The sequence below is a fragment of the Sinocyclocheilus anshuiensis genome, unplaced genomic scaffold, assembly GCF_001515605.1.
Source record: "Sinocyclocheilus anshuiensis isolate Anshui unplaced genomic scaffold, SAMN03320099.WGS_v1.1 scaffold454, whole genome shotgun sequence".
Lineage (NCBI taxonomy): Eukaryota > Metazoa > Chordata > Actinopteri > Cypriniformes > Cyprinidae > Sinocyclocheilus > Sinocyclocheilus anshuiensis.
Window position 1 is genome coordinate 1,833,824 of NW_015548217.1, and position 17,507 is coordinate 1,851,330.

At 34.9% G+C, this 17,507-nt stretch overlaps 3 protein-coding genes and 1 long non-coding RNA gene across 4 annotated transcripts in view; 3 read left to right on the forward strand and 1 right to left on the reverse strand.

The window, feature by feature from the left end:
* The first annotated feature begins 539 nt into the window (after window positions 1-539).
* On the forward strand, window positions 540-1,198 carry LOC107653942 (uncharacterized). The gene is made up of 3 exons (XR_001630287.1): window positions 540-667; window positions 756-894; window positions 1,155-1,198. It is a non-coding gene; the product is annotated as an uncharacterized LOC107653942 (long non-coding RNA).
* Window positions 1,199-2,461: 1,263 nt separating this feature from the next.
* On the reverse strand, window positions 2,462-4,374 carry rcvrnb (recoverin b). Its single transcript, XM_016440802.1, has 3 exons — window positions 3,964-4,374; window positions 3,571-3,682; window positions 2,462-3,459 (listed from the first exon to the last, which is right to left on the reverse strand). The coding sequence occupies exons 1-3, from the start codon at window positions 4,342-4,344 to the stop codon at window positions 3,341-3,343; spliced, it is 612 nt and encodes a 203-aa protein (XP_016296288.1). The 5' UTR covers window positions 4,345-4,374; the 3' UTR covers window positions 2,462-3,340.
* Window positions 4,375-6,691: 2,317 nt separating this feature from the next.
* Window positions 6,692-8,697, forward strand: pts (6-pyruvoyltetrahydropterin synthase). Its single transcript, XM_016440803.1, has 6 exons — window positions 6,692-6,906; window positions 7,454-7,533; window positions 7,636-7,658; window positions 7,764-7,820; window positions 8,064-8,134; window positions 8,214-8,697. The coding sequence occupies exons 1-6, from the start codon at window positions 6,842-6,844 to the stop codon at window positions 8,335-8,337; spliced, it is 420 nt and encodes a 139-aa protein (XP_016296289.1). The 5' UTR covers window positions 6,692-6,841; the 3' UTR covers window positions 8,338-8,697.
* Window positions 8,698-12,305: 3,608 nt separating this feature from the next.
* Window positions 12,306-17,507, forward strand: part of LOC107653912 (myosin-16) — a 53,116-nt gene continuing 47,914 nt past the window's right edge. Inside the window, exons 1-2 of the mRNA XM_016440774.1 lie at window positions 12,306-12,360; window positions 14,595-14,737. Of these exons, the coding sequence (XP_016296260.1) occupies window positions 12,306-12,360; window positions 14,595-14,737 (198 nt within the window). The remainder of the gene's footprint in view (window positions 12,361-14,594; window positions 14,738-17,507) is intronic.

A 17,507-nucleotide genomic window follows, 5' to 3' on the forward strand; every position in this document is an offset into this window, starting at 1 on the left:
GGAACTGTGATAAAACCAAAGACTGACGCCACTGTCAATCAACAATCGTGGGAGGGGCCTGTGCAGAACTACATCATTCTGCCAAGAATCTAAGATCGGCTCGATATGAGAAAGGGGTTTGGATTTATAGAGATTTTTAAAAAAAAGCACTGGGTGGATTTTTAGCATTATAGGGTGGTTGTGTACACATTTCAGTTCAAACAACATGTAAAAGTGAATTTTGCATCCGATGACCCCTTTAATGCAATTTAGAGTATTAAATAATAACAACTGAATAGTTGCTTGATAAACATGCATCAAAATTCAGTAAAATTAAATACATTTTGATGAAACATAGGGTATTAAAACTAATAAAATCAAAACTTCATTAACACCCAATCATGCTAAAAAAAAATTGGTGGATTGTCAGTTAATAAACGTGAAGTGAAATTAAATAAATTTTGATTAAATATAGAGTAATAAAAAAAAATCAGTACTTAATTATCACTCAGTCCTGCTCAAAAAAAGATACTTATAAGGAAATGTGAATCAAACACAAGTAAAATGTTGATATAATCATACACTCACTTGTCTTTCAGGTCATTTTTTGCATTTTTCTTAAAATCATCCGACTTTTGCTGTCCAAGTTAAAGGCTGACCAGGTGAAGTTCACTGACTACAGATACAGGTTAGTCACTGCTTATCTGAAATATGTTTGTCCATATAAAACTGATGGTGACAAGACTCATTTCATGTGATTTGCATCCTTTTCTCAGTCTAGCCAGAGCAACGCTTGTGTTGATTCCTCTGCTCGGGGTCCATGAAATCGTCTTTACCTTAATTATAGACGAATCAGTTGAGGGAAGCAGCCGCTACGCTCGAAACTTCGTCAATCTGACCCTGAGCTCTTTCCAGGTGACTGCTTGTTTTTTCTTTCTGATTAGAATACTGAAAAAAATTTGATTTATTCAGAAATTGCTTTTAAATTTCACCAGTGATTACAGAGAAAAGGCAAGTAATTCACTGAATTATGTGTTTGAAAAAACATTTGAAAAAATGAAATAGTTTTTTTTTTATTTAAACTTTGTAAACTTTATGTACAACTTTGAAAAATAATTTTTATATTGTATTTTGCCTCACCAAAACCTCTAACCATGAGCTTTATTGTTCAACAGGGTCTTTTAGTTGCAATGCTGTACTGCTTTGCAAATGGAGAGGTACGTTTGGTGAAGATATTTGAACTTTAACCCTCATAATGCATTTAAAATCTTCATACTATTTTCACATTCCTGTTCTGTTTTTTATAATTTCTCATCAGCAACTTCTCAATAATGAGTGAATGTGACAAGAAAAAATTCTAAATTTTAAATGTTACTACTATGTTAGTGCCATGTTATTACTGCATTTACCCATTTTTTTATTAATTAAAAAATGAGAAATTCTTTGGAATTTATAACTACACATGTACCACAAAAAAAAAAAACCTATGATGCAGAATATCTATAAATTTTTTCCATACTGATGAGATTTTTAAAAATTTTTATTTATTTTATATATATATATATATATATATATATATTACAGACCCCTAGCACCACTTCTGGCCCTTAATTAATGAATCTTGAGTATTAAAGCTTTCAAACGTTGTCAATATGAATTAATAATTGATGATTAAAAAAATCTGTTGCTCTAATCTCAATAAAATCAATGTTAAGATAAACAGCAAATTACATGAAAGAACCATATTTGCAGGTCATGTGTTTATGTATATATATATATATACTTTAACCACTGTAAATGGCTTCCATGATGTTTTTGATACCTGATTTTTGTATGTGTATATAATGCAAGGTGTTTGGATGGAACTCCACAATCCAAGCTTTGAAATTCTCTACAAATTAATTTTGTTGGTCAAATTAAACATTTAAACATTAGTTTATTGAACACTAGTTCATTGAACAACAAGAGTAGAGAAAACATGGAAGGACTGTGATTGAAAACAGCCCAGGGATTATGATGCTCTAATACGATATATAACCTGCTTCATTATCTTGATCAAATGTTTTCAACTGGTTTTGATTCACAACTAAGATTTTACATTGGACATTATAGGTGGTGACTCAATACAGAACCAAAACTAATGTATAAATGCCACAGAAATGTCTTGAAATTCATTAAAGGGGTCATATGATGCGATTTCAAGTTTTCCTTTCTCTTTGGTGTGTTACAAGCTGTTTGTGAATAGATAAGATCTCTAAAGTTGCAAAGACTAAAGTCTCAAACCCAAAGAGATATTCTTTATAAAAGTTAAGACTGGTCCACGCCCTCCTAAAACGCCTCGTTTAAACGCCCCCACATGTCTAGATGAGCTTTGTAAAAATCGACGCGTTTCAGAAAGGCGGGGCATAGAGGAGAAACAATAATGCACAGTATGTGGAAAATAACGTGTTTTTTGAACCTTAAACCGCATAAACACATTTCATTACACCACATACACAAAATAATGTTCTTTTTAGCAACATCATATGACCCCTTTAACGTTGCCATAGATCCAACAATATGCTAAAGTGGTAATGTTATCAAATTTGTTCTCCTAACTATGCTAGATAATATTGTTAAATGCAATTTATTGCATTTAGATTTGTATTTTTTTCTTGCATTTTTTGTCAAAATGCACCAGTTGAGAGCCACTGTTTTAATTACACATTGATTTGCATCTTAATCTGCATTTTAATGTGTTTAAAAATATTTTTTTTTACATTGCAAAGGCAGTGCAATTAAATTAACAAAATTAATTAACAAATTTCTCCCTCATTGTGTGTTTATTTGGTCAAACGGCCTATTGGAAAATCCCATATCTGGAAAAACCCTCGGTGTCTTAATTTTTATGCAAGTATACTAGTGTATAGTGTATGCATGTATACTATTAGTAGTACTAGTAGAATACTAAAATGAAAGCGTTTGCATCACTGTTACATATAGCATTTTATTCATGAGCAAATGAGTGTGAAGCAAAGTTGTGGATTATTTACATAATTTGCATGTGGTTTCACAGCACATGATCGGCGATGATTGTGAATGTGACCGCGTCTTTGACCCTTTTTTGCCAGAGGGCTGATTGTATCTGTGTATTTCACTGTAACTCAGTGTCTAGATATCCAGCTTTTCCATTTTTAACTGTCCATTTCGTTTCATGTTTTCTACTGCAGCATTATTACATGTATATTTCATGGCACATATTGTATTGAAATCTTGGTCAACACATAACAGCAGAAATCAAAAGTATTACAGCACACATGAAACAAAAGATTCAGATAGCAGTAAAACGCAAACCAGCAGCAATTAAAAAAACAAACAAGCATTATTGCTTCTTCTCTTTGAGCCTCTCTTGGACCTTTTGTGGTTCGTCAAACTGAATCAGACGGAGGATGTTCTTATTGTCCATAACTCCTTGAATGAACTCGCCCTCTGTTATTTTACCTGATGATACAGAGAAAATGTACGCTTCAAAACTCAATAAAGCTTGTTCTGTTAAAGGGGATGTATCTTTGTCACACATTTATAACGCAACGCATACTAAAACTCGCTTACCGTTTTCTTTTTTCCCAAAGAAGTCCCAAATTTTATCTGTTCGTTTTTCAGGAGTATTCTCATCATCCGGAAGGTTTTTCTGGTCTTCTTTGGAGATCATGTTGAATATTGACTGCAAAGAAGAGCAGAGAGACTGTACATATTCTGATGGCAGTACATTACAATCAGTGCTGGGTAGTAACTGATTACATGCTCCTTTCTAAAGCATTCTACTACTTATTTGGAAAGCCTTCCAGTTTTAGGGAACTACACACACAGGGCATTTTTTTTAATCAAAATTAATCTAACGGTAGTCAGAATACATCACCTAATATGTGTAATCCAATAGATTACATTACAAACTACAATTTCCGTCATGTAATCAGTAATGGACTACAATTTGCTAGTTTTCACCTTGACTATTTCATGAATCTCGTTTTTGGTGATGGTGCCGTTCCTGTCTACGTCGTACAGAGCGAAGGCCCACTCCAGCTTCTCGACGGTCTTCCCTGAGGATGTCAGATGCAGAGCCACAATGTACTCTTTAAAGTCCAGCGTCCCGTCGCTGTTGGCGTCGAAGCTCCTGAAGACGTGCTGAGCATAAGCCTTGGGATCGGCGTCGGGGAAGAAGCTGGCGTAGATGCTCTCAAACTGCTCCCGGCTGATGCGGCCCGTCGGACACTCGTTCAGGAACTTCTGGTACCAGGCGTAAAGCTGCTCCTCGCTGTACTTGGTGTTCATCTTCAGCTCCTCCAGAAGCTCTTTGGAAAGCGCTCCACTTTTAGCATTGCCCATTTTGCGAACTGTGACCAGGATAATGGCACTGTCGGCTATTTAAACTCAACTGAGGATTAAAGAGGACAAAGTGATTATAGCTGAAGCGTCTTTTGATTTGATAGTTGGCACACAAGGAGTTAGTCTTGAAAGACTATGAACTTATGTAACAGCAGGAGACCTCCTGATCTTATTTGATGCATTCGGATTAAACCACAATATGGCAGCACGCTGTTACAAAACGAGTTTACTGGGGTGATGTTTGCCTACATGTGTTAATTAAGGTCCCGATTTTGCATGCAAATGTACCGTAGGATTAAAATCATCCTACAGTACAGATTACGAACCAAAACTTTTACTATTTTTGGTTTGTGAGAGTGTTCAAGAACAATTAGTCAATACATATTTATGCTTTTTTGCACAGTGCACTCTTAAAAGTAAAGGTGCTTCACGATGCCATAGAAGAACCTTTTTGTCTAAATGGCTCCTTTCTGTTTCACAAAAGCTTCTTTGGGGCGAAAGAAGGTTCTCCAGATTCTATAAAGGTAAGAAAGAGATGGTTCTTTAAAGAAACTTTAACTGAATGGTTCTTCGTGGAACTAAAAATGGTTCTTCTATGGCATCGCTGTGAAGAACCTTTTGAAGCACCTTTATTTTTGAGAGTGGTAACTAATTTATATGTTAATAAATGTTATTTATAATATATAATTTAAATGTTATGATAGGCTATGTAACAATATATAATATTATAAGATTATATTCAATTGGATTGCACAGAATTTTTATATACATTTTTATATAATAAAAATAACAAAGTCTTCCAGTTTTGAACAGATCAGTCAGTCAGGCGGCTACACAGCATTTGACCATTGGATTTACAAAAAATCATTTCAGGTTTAACTACTGAAGAACACATTCATTTTTATTTGAATTATCACTCAGTCGGTTATTTTACCATGTATTACTTTTACTCTTTCAAACACATTAGAATGCTAATTCACCAACTTTTTTGTCATCTGATCCTCTAATATAATGATCCTCGCCTAATATATTTTTATTTGAAGTACCCTTGAGATTTTAAAATAAATATTTTAATAATGAAGTATCACATTTGCATTTTAATGGTTCTCTGACATTGGTTATGTTCACATGGCAAGTAAACAAATACAATATTTCATGTTTCCAGTAAGTGTTTGATTTTGATTAGTTAAAAAAAATTGTTTAACATTTTTATGATTTCATTAAATATTAGCTTTTCATTTAACTCATAAACCCCCTGCAGTTCCTTCACAAACCCAGTTTGGGGAACTTTGACATAATGTTTAATGCACTTCATGTTGTTGATAACGATAGAATATATTTTCTTACTCCTTGTATTTTTATATATTAATATGGTACAAGATTATCCTAGTTAAATCATTGTGAAACATGAGATAATCTAAAAGTAATGTTTGCCTACGTGTACATTTATCAAGGTCCATATTTTGCATACATATTTTGCACATGCAAATGTAATATAAGATTAAAATTAGAGATGAACTGGTAACATATTTTTGGTATTATTATAAAATGCACAAAAAACGTGAATACTATTCAGATTAAAGCACATTATCTGTTGTTACAAAACAAATGTACAGTATTATTCATGAATATATTATTAAAATGTGTGTGTGTGTGTGTGTGTGTACCTGGTATTTATCATGTTATGGGGACCAAATGTCCCCACAAGGATAGTAATACTAGTAAATGTTGACCTTGTGGGGACATTTTTGAGGTCCTCATGAGGAAACAAGCTTATAAATCATACAGAATGAGTTTTTTTTGAGAAAGTAAACATGCACAAAGTTTCCTGTAAGGGGTAGGTTTAGGGGTAGGGTTGGTGTAGGGCAATAGAATATACGGTCTGTACAGTATAAAAACCATTACGCCTATGGGATATGCCCATAAAACATGGAAACACAACATGCGTGTGTGTGTGTGTGTGTGTGTACACACACACACACACAATCAACATATGGACAATAATATTTGATTAAATCACAATAAGGTAGTTGTTACAAAACGAATTTACTGTAGGCTATATTTATCAGTATCCATATTTTGCAATGGGATTATTTATGCTCTTTGCACAGCGGTAACAATTTTTTATATTAATAACAATGAATATGTTTTATAATAATAATGTATACATTAATTAAATGTATTTATATTTACAATTTAGATGTTATAATATTTCATTTTAATTTAATATTAAATGATATTATTGTATATTATAAAATGCACAAAAAACGTGAATAATATGACATTTGTCACAGAAATTTTGGAAGACACATGACGCTCATGAGCAGTCATGCAGATGGGGGCGGATTGATGAAGCCACGCCTCCAGTAAACTGAAATTGAACTGAAAATCATGAAATGTATACTATTATAGCGTGAAGCGCCAGCGCAGTGCAGCTGTGATTGTAAAGCATCATAAACACACGCTCCTGATCATCTTCATCATCATCATCATCATCATGTCTGAGCGCATCGGTTTCATCACGCGCGTGCAGAGCTTCAGCGCCTGCCATCGCTTACACAGGTAAGTTACTGTGTGTGAGCAAATAAACCACGGTTTTGCCTTCTAACCTCCACTAACGCGCTTTGTGGTCGGTAGTGTGTCTGGTTTTATGTCGATATCGCAGAACAGCTCTGCATACATCCGTTGAACGCTGCGTTTGTCGTCGTAACTTCGCATTGTGAACCTTTCTCATTTCAACAAGCAATATGTGAACTCATGCACATTATTCCAACAATCAGTCTGAATTGCAAACTGTTGCAGGAAGACCGAAACATGCTGCGTCAACACGAAGGAATTATGGGAAATGTAGTTTCACCAGCCTGACTAAATGTTAACAGCTGCTTATTTTAAGTCATTGTGAAAAGTATTAATTTAAATAATAATAACAACTAGTAGTAGTAGTGGTGGTGGTGGTTGTATTAATTTTTATTAATTTTTTTAATTAGCAATATTTTTTGCATTTGCCTGATGAAGGTCAGTGGACCGAAAAGTTTAAGAATTAGCAAGTATTGATAGTGTGCGGGTTCGTTACTTATTATTAATTCTTTTAATACAATTTTTATTTTAGCAAATCATTAAGTGATGAGGAGAACAAAAGAATATTTGGAAAATGCAACAATCCTAATGGCCATGGTCATAACTACACAGGTGAGTTATTATACATGATCACATGCATTAGTAATGCTTATGTCTCATGTATTTCATTCATGCACACACGTAAACAAGTTTTTGTTACTTATGTTTTTCTAGTTGAAGTGACAGTTCGTGGAAAGGTATGTTACAACCATGTTAGGTAAAAATAAATGCACATTTTAATACTAAAGGATCTGGTGTATTGTGAATTGTTTAATGTATAAAATGGTTATTTGTTTTCATAGATTGACAGAAACACAGGAATGGTAATGAACCTTACTGATCTGAAGGAGTATATTGAGGTACGGTCATCTGTACACTTAACAATAAATAAAAATAGCTTATTTATATTTGAGTTAATATAACATAACTAGACATTGATTTTACAAATAAATTCTATCTTAAGTCATTGTCATATTTGTTATTTGTATTTTATTCAGATTTTTAAATGTAATTTTTATTATAGCAAATCATATATGTACAGATATGCACATGTACAAGGGCTAAATATGCGAACATTGTTAATAAGTTATGTTTGTTTTTAGGAGGCCATCATGAAACCTCTTGACCATAAAAATCTGGATCTGGATGTGCCGTATTTTGCTGATGTTGTCAGGTATGACTCTCTTTCTGCCACATATCTGTCACAATACAGTCCTTTTAATGACATTTCCATGTTTATTTGTGTCATGCAGCACCACAGAAAACCTGTCAGTCTTTATTTGGGACAGTATGGTGAAGCTTCTCCCGCCCGACAGCCTGTATGAGATCAAAATATATGAAACGGACAAAAATATTGTGGTATACAGAGGTGAATAGAGTATGAGAAGCTTGTGTTCATGCGGTGACTCTCAGTACAGCAGCGAACAGTGATTGATTTCAAGAAAGTATATTAGGTGAGAGCGGCACCTGCTGCGTTTCACTACACTATGGGATTAATGTAAGTCACTGGGAATTTGGCTCAGCTGTCCAGCATGTAAGACTGATCCTATTACACACAGAGATTACACACACACACACACACACACAATCTTTTTCCAAATTAATTAGCAGCCTTCCCCTCAGCGCCCGTCGTCTATATGGACCCATATTCATTCTCAAAGTAAGCCTGTTTGAACAGAACTTTAACTAATAAATATTAAAAATATTTTAATCATATTTTTAGTACTTACATGTGTTTCAATGCATTTTAATTATGTATCCTTTGCTAATTTTTCAATGCATTTAAAAAAAAAAAAAATTTGTATTTCCAATAGATGGCACTACACGTGTGTCAGGTTTTTGATGGCAAACTTTATTGGAATGAAATCTGTGTATCAAGATATAAATCTCTGTGTATTCGAGGAAAAGATGCTATACATTTTGATGTTTTATTGTTCTAGATATTTGACTGTGCTTCTGTTTTGAAGATTAAACACTACACCAGCAGCCGGACTGATTCATGTCTATGTCTTGCGGAAATGCTTGGCGGAGAATGCATCACAATGACTTGAAATCAAAAATGTTATGTCGTGATATATTAACCTCTCTGACGTGATAAAGAGTAAATCTAACTGATTTACATGCACTCTTCAAACATCATAAGCCACGGATGGCAGTAAAGAAAACGGATTCAATCCTACTGTTTAATATTATGCTTGTCCTGACATGCGTTTCATTTTGGGAGGTGATCTGTCCAGGTGGAATTCGTGCTGGTTGTCTGACTGGATATATCAGAAAAGACCCTGGCACGCATGCATGTGTGTTTACACGACTACGGCACCTGGCCAGGATCACCATTAATGTGGAGGAAAGTTTGACATAGAAATGTTTTATATCACTTGCCAGACCAAGACATTGCATTTAAAGGAGTAGTTCAGTTAAAATAAAAATGTACTCGCCCTCAGGCCATCCAAGATGTAGATGTGTTTGACCTTTAAGACCATTAAGACCTTTTCGACTTCAAACCGTTGCTTCTGGTTAGAATACGAGCATAATTCATAACGCTTCTCTAGTGAAAAAGTCCATCCCCTGTCGTCTCGCACATCTGAATCCACTTTATAACATTTGTTTAGCGCTTTTTCGGCATGTAAACTGTGCTTGATCTGTGCAGATTTCTCTCCTGATTCAGACCAGACCACTTGTTATGGATTATGGACTCGTATTTTAGTTAAAAAGATCTTAATGATGGATTTGTTTCTTACAAACACACAGCTTTTGTCTTCTCAAGACGTTAACTGATGGACTGGAGTGGTGTGGATTACTTGTGATGTTTTTATCAGCTGTTTGGACTCTCATTCTGACGGCACCCATTCACTGCAGAGCATCCATTGCTGAGCAAGTGATGCAATGCTACATTCTCCAAATCTGATGAAGAAACAAACTCATCTACATCTTGGATGGCCTGAAGGTGAGGACATTTCAGCAAATGTTCGTTTTTGAGTGAACTATTCATTTAACTGCAAAAGTTCTGCAGTCTGATTAATCTGAATGTAACGGAGGCCAGCGGTAGGTGCTGTGCAGATAAACCTCACTCCCCTGATCTCAAGAGACGCACTAGCGACTGACGCTAGAGGCTGCAGTCTTTAGCCTCCTTGTTAGTGCGTCCGCCTCCCATGCCGGAGACCCGGGTCCGAGACCCACTCGGAACAAGAACGAGGTGTGGCGGTGAGGACCCGGGAGAGGGGTTACATTGGTGCCGTGACCCGGATGGGAGTGAGGATTAGGGGGGTGAGTGTAACGGAGGCCAGCGAGTAAGTGCTGTGCAGGTAAACCTCACTCCCCTGATCTGACCCGGGAGAGAGGGGTTACATGAACAAGGAAGGAGTCAAATGAATACAATTAATCTGTCATTCCTGACGTGCTTCACCAAAAATAGCTTGTTAATGTCTCTATGCAGAGCTGTATTGATAAATCAGTCGTTACATTTCACTTCATGACATTTAGGATGGAACAAGGCACCAATTAAAGCATTCCAAATTCCTGAAGATAACAAAGCGTGTCAGCGGTTTAAATAGTGAGTGGAGTTCAGGTGAAAGGATCACTGTATATTCAAGAGCTCAGCACACTGGCACTCATACAAAGAGAAATGGGGGTTATCGTTTAATATGAATATAGTGACCAAACAAAAGCAGCATTCAGAGTGAGATGGCATGAATCCAGACAGCAATCTGATGAGCTGCTCTGTCTAATCGCTTCGCGCTGAATTCTGCCTGTTGTTCTGGTATTTTGATTGATGTCAGAGTCACTGAAATAAAGGGCTTTAGCTCAACCGGTAGCTCTTGTTTGAACACATGCCGTGAAGGAGAAAATTGTTCTCCAATCATAAATCTCTGGCGTTGTACTACAGAGTAAACACTCAGAAGAGAGCACAACTTAAAAATGTGCTGTAATGCATCACACTAATCTTACCACAGCGCTCATACTGAACTCTTGACCTGCTTCAGTGTGTTCAGTGTTCGTCATAAATATTTATTATATATCCACACTGTGCATATATATAGAGGAAATATTTCTCAGGGTAGGTCTATTTCTGAAAGTCATCTATTTCTGCATGACCACATAGAGACTCGGTTGCAAGTAAACCGCTCAGAAAAAGTACACAGTTCATTTATACTAAAAACAACATGTGACAACATGCCCTAATAGGAATCTGCCAGCAAAATGTAAATATTTAAAGCACAAAATAATTAATTAAACAGTAAAAATGTAAAAGATAAAAATATCAAACAATTTTTTTGTCAAAATAATAATAATTTATAGACTGCATAATATAATACATGTGACAATTTGCCCCAACATTTAAACATTCAAAATTTAAAACACAAAATAATGAATGAAACATCAAAAATGTAAAAGATAAAAAAAAGGAAACTATTTTTGGCCAATAATAATAATCATTTATGGATTACATAAAATAACAATATATATAATATAAAATAATGGGTTCTATTTTAATATCCTTTAAAATATTATTTATTTCTGTGATGTAAAGCTGAATTTCCATCAGCCATTACTTCAGTCTAAAGTGTCACATGATCCTTAAGAAATCATTCTAATATGCTGATTTATCAATGTTGGCAACAGTTGTGCTGACAAATATTTTTTGGAAACTGCGATACTTTTTTCAGGATTCTTTGATGAATAAAAAGTTAAAAAGAACAGCATTTACTGAATCCTGAAAAAAAGTATCACAGGTTCCAAAAAAATATTAAGCAGCAACAGTTTCCAGATCTGATAATAAATCAGCATATTAGAATGATTTCTGAAGGTCATGTGACACTTTATACTGGAGTAATGATGCTGAAAATTCAACTTTGCATCACAGGAATAAATTACATTTTAATGTATATTAAAATAGAAAAACATTATTTTACATCATAATAATATTTCACAATAGTACATTTTTCCCTGTATTGTTTATCAAATAAATGCAGCCTTGATGAGCATAAGAAACTCCTTTAAAAAACATTAAAAATCGTTCTGATCCCAAACTTTTGACCGGTAGTGGATATCAGATTGTAACTGTATCATATGAACTGGATATTTGAAATCAACATCAAACACTGCTGGAGAAGCTCACCGTATGCGCAAAACCTCACAGTGACTGAGATATGGACCTTGTGACAACTTGCCCCAGTCTCCACTATATACTGTACATGCCTATACAAGCTTGAGATGGGACGGTCCATTAGGATGAAGAAACCTGGACTGTTTTGGATTTCTTTTGAAGTACTAAAACATGTGGGTTATTTACAGTTTGAACTACTCATTTAAGAATCCTTCAGGGAGAATTATGATGCTTCCACATGGATAACAGGACTACTTTGGGCATCAGTTGTGATCGGCTGGACTTCATGTATCGTCAGTGATTATTTAGTGCTGATGTTTGGCTCGAGTGAAGATGATCAAGTCATTGAGTACCGGACCACATGGAGCTCCTATTTTCAATCGGAAGCATTAGTAACTCCTCAGGCTATTTCTCTCTGTTGTGTTCTTGAAAGGCTGAAGATATTGCCTGACATTTTTCCATGTCTAAGGTAAATCAGCTCTCTCGTCAGCTCTCATAAGCCCAGTGGCATTTTTAACTTTGGAAAGGAGCGTCAGCACTGAGGCTCATCAAACACTCTCACGAACAACAACAATGATCAGGTACAAATTCTACAATAAAAAAAAAACTGATATTTATTACAGCTGAATAAGAAACTGGTCTTAATGTTGATTGGATTTTCTGTAAAAAAAAAAAAAAAAAGGTATTTCAAAACTCTGCAAATATAATTTTCTTATACATACAAAAACATGTATAATTTCTGCACAAAACACAAGGAAACCTATTTTCCAAATGAGTTAAAAACAAATATTTATGTAGGGATGCGCAAGATTATATTTTTGTCAATATTTTTCAAATCATTTTGGCCGATAGCCGATAGCCGATGCCGATACCGATATATATATTTCCCTTTGTTGTAAAACAAAACACCAAGTCTCTCTTGTGTGAAAATTATAAACAAATTATTTTAATTTTGGTTAGTTTCGAGCAAAAACTTATTTGTTAGAAGTAATAAACTTTGAATGAGAGTACATTGAAAGCCTTGAAAATTACTAATAAAATCAATCTCTGCTGTGTTTTTTTTTTTCTCAGACAGCAGCAGTTGAAACTTTAACATTTTATTTGTGGATTTAACATTAATAGATGGTCTAAAGCCAAAGAGCTGTAAAAATTCTAAAAGTTTAGAGCTTTTAGAGCTCCTAATATTTAAGTTTTCATAATCCATTTGAAAAAAAAAATATTACATGTTACTGAATAAATCTGTTTATCGAATTATTTAATTTACAAGTGTCATGCTTGTCATTTTTATTCATGTATGCTATAGCTTCTGACCTTTAAATCAAAACAGAATCGTGATTTTATGATATCGATACTGCATTATTTATTCAGAAACACAAGTATCATAATGGCATTTGTGTATTTTACTTTAATTTTATTACAAGTAGGCCAACAGCGCCCCCTAAGTAAATAAAACGCCTTACTGGACGTGCACTTGGACACGGGGGAGGCTGCCGCTGCTGCTACTGCACGCGCTAGAAACTGTGCATTCTCAAAATAAATGCAGCTATTGAAAAAGGTGAAACAAACCATAATTCAAGCAAAAGTTCGCTTCAAGAATGACCACACTTCTGACGTGATCTTTCACACCCTGAGCACATGTGAGCTATTTGTCAAGGCATAGGCATTTTTTTCCCCACATCGCCCGATGCCGATGTTTGCCTACATTTTAAGCCTTTATCGGCCGATTCCGATAACGTTCCGATAATTTCGTGTATCCCTATGCAAAATATTGCAATATCTTAGGCAATTTTTATTCTGAATTAAATATACAGTATCTTGTTAGAATGTTTATGGGCTACCGATCAAAAGTTTGAGGTGTGTAAGATAGCCAGTGTAAGCTAGTGTAAGATTTTTTTTTTTTAAAGAAATTAATTATTTTATCAAAAGTGACAGTAAAGACATTTATAAATGTTACAAAAACAATTAAATGCTGTTCTTTTTAACTTTCTATTCATCACAGAATCCTGAAAAATAAATTGTTTCCACAAAAATATGCAGCAACACAACCGTTTCCAACACTGATAATAATCAGAAATGTTTTTTGAGCAGCAAATCAGCATATTAGAATGATTTCTGAAGGATCATGTGACAAGACTGGAGTAATGATGCTGAAAATTCAGCTTTGATCACAGTCAGGAATAAATTACATTTGAACACATATTCACACAGAAAACAGTTCTTTTCAATTGTAATAATAATTCACTATTTTTACTGTAGCATTTTTACTGGTGAGCACTGAGACTTCTTTCAAAAACATAAAAAATCTAAAAGACAGAGTAAGTTACATAAATAATGAGGATACATAGAGACATAAATAATGATAGCTGTTTAGTAATGACAGAGAGAGTGAATCTGTGTGAATCCCTGCTGACAGTGTGTGTGTGTGTGTGTGTGTGTGTGTGGAGGTGGAGAGTGTCAGAGGGAGTCTGATGTTTTCTTTTCATGCTGGAGTTCCTCCCCCTGTGAGCGTGTGTGTGTGTGTGCTCAGGTAACAGACGCTTCACTTCCTCTGCGTTCGTGGAGGAGACAGCAGGATGGGAGCCTGAGTCTGTGCTGAGGATGGAGAAGAAAGTGTGTGTGATCGAGACTGACTTCCACCAGTACCGGCCCATCATCATCCACAGTCAACATGTAAGACACAGCATTTTCTACTTTTTGGGTGCTTCTGTGGGCCTCATGTTCTCACACACACACACACACACACACACACACACACACACATACATACATACACCCTGTGTTAGTCAGACACACCCTCACGTTCAGCAGTGTTTGAGCTCTGATGAGGGTCTGAGTTTTTAGTTGCTGTATGTGTGTGAAGGATCAGTGTTTCTTTGTGAATTTTGGATTGACGGGTGTTAATGTGCAGGTAAACACAGACACACGTGTGTTCCCCAGGAATGTAAACATATGAACAAAACCACAGTCCCGTCCCACAGTTCAAAGGGTCTTCAGTTGGGCTGCCATAGATTTCAGTAATGACAAATGAGAATGATTTCAGACTGATACTGATACTGAATTTCACATTTTATGTTTAGTCACACACACACACACACACACTGGGGAGGTGGGGGTGGGGGTTTGGAGTAATTCAAAGTTTCAAGATTCATTGATGTTTTGAAAGAAGTCTTTTCTGCTCACAAATGCTGCATTTATTTGATTAAAAAACACACAGTAAAAACATTATGTTAAAACTTAATTTATTGCTGTGATCAAAGCTGAATTTCCAGCATCATTACTCCAGTCTTCAGTGTCACATGATCCTTCAGAAATCATTCTTACATGCTGATTTGTTGCTCAAGAAACATTTAATTTATCTGCAAATAGGTTATTTACAAGGTTATACATTTACGGAAATTATGATAAATAATTTTATTATACATTATACATATGCACACATATTATAAATAAACATACATGTAGATTACTTAATAATACTATTTCTTTCTCTTTTTTTTTGTGCCAGTGATTTACTGTCAGAGTTGCGATAGCATCTTTCATTTTGTTTTGGTTTATATCTAGGCCAACTTTTGTCCTGCCAACATGTAAGTGAAGTCGATTTACCAGCATCTGCAGCACAAATGCATTAGGAGCAGCTTTGATGTGCATGCAACATATATCATGCCATATGTGTATGTCCAGGAAATCATGCATAAAAAAATCTGGTTTTAGATTGCGACATTGCAATCTGCAATATACAATATAACAAGTCTATTTTACCATCAAACATATAGATTTTTGAATATCCATTACTTTTCTGAGCTAGAGCGAACACAAATCTTTTCTGCCATTGCTGCCCTTGAAAGAGATCTAATAAAAATAAATATAGAGAGGATGATGGGTAATTCAGAGCTCTTCAGCAAATGTGTAAGAATTCTAATAGTTTTAATGGATATATTATGTTACAGGATGAGAATTCAACACCACTGTCTACAATTAAGCAAAATATGTCGTTATAATGTTAAATATATGTAAATATGTAGCCTATTAAAATGTTCTTTTGGTCAATTTGAACTTTGCAGAAACACAAATGTCACATGCATTCTCATATTGTAAGAATTAATCAATAATGCTTTTGCGAAATGTTGGAATTGCTACAGCTGTTAAAAAGCTTGTAGACTTGCGTGTGTGTGTGTGTCACCTCTGTAGAGCTGGAATGCAGTGTAGGGGAACAAATTTATTTGGAAAACTGCTGCTCATGATCTGGGCCTTGAACAATTGACTGTGAAAGCAGGAATGTGAAAGTCTTTTTTTTTGCCAGAGGGACTGTATTTAACACAGTATTTAATGCAAATGGAGGCTTATTTCAGGTATTACATCTCACAAATAATGCAATTTGTGTGTTTTGACAGTCCGGTCTGACATATATCCTCCTCTCAAGTTGAAACATGAAAACTTCACCATACAAACAGAGCCATTCATGAGGCCTTAAGGGATTTTACATTGTAGCTGTTTGAAGAGCTCTCACACCAATCGTTTTGCTGACATGCTTGAAAGATTAGGTTTTTAGGTCACAAATTGTAATTGTGCAAGGTTTTTTGTTTGGAGTGCATATCACTAAATGCACTTTGATAATGTTCAAATTTCTCTCATTATTAAAATAACTACACATACATCAGATTTTCTCTAGAGATAAGATGGGATTGTTTTTCTTAATCACAGACATTTTGGCTCGAGCTTCAGCAGAAATTCTTCCTTTTATTTTGATTTTTTTTAAACAGCTTTTGAGTATGTTTTGGAAAATTAGTTCACATCTGGTTTTCCATCCATGAAACTTGAAATCTGTGCTTTGGTGGCAAAACCAGATTCGCTTGTTAAAATCTTGTAGCTAAAATTGAGTTGAGAGGAATGATTGACATTACAGTAAAAGCTCTTATAAGGGCACACTTATGATATTCATCAGACTTTGCAGGCAATAAGCTAATGCTGACACGAAAAAGCTGTTGCCAAACATCTGCATCTGCAACTAAACAGACTAATGTTTTGAACTTATTTTAATGAAATAAGCTATATACAGGTTCTGAGCTTCCTATATTTTTACTAGAATAAAAGAGAAAGAATCTGTAGGCTATATCCACCTTTTGCAAGTAAGCAATTCTGTTAATGTAATTTTTTACAAAACGTCCCAACTTCTCTGGAATTGAAGTTGTAGTTTTAAAAGCCCTCATCATTCAAATCACATACAGTTATCATTTGTTTACAATATCTATGAGAATATTCATGCAAAAACCTTTAAAGGGGTCATATGATGCGAGTTCAATTTTTCCTTTCTCTTTGGAGTGTTACAAGCTCTTGGTGCATAAAGAAGATCTGTAAAGTTGCAAAGACTAAAGTCTCAAATCCAAAGAGATATTCTTTATAAAAGTTAAGAGTCAGCCACACCTACCTAAAACGGCTCGTT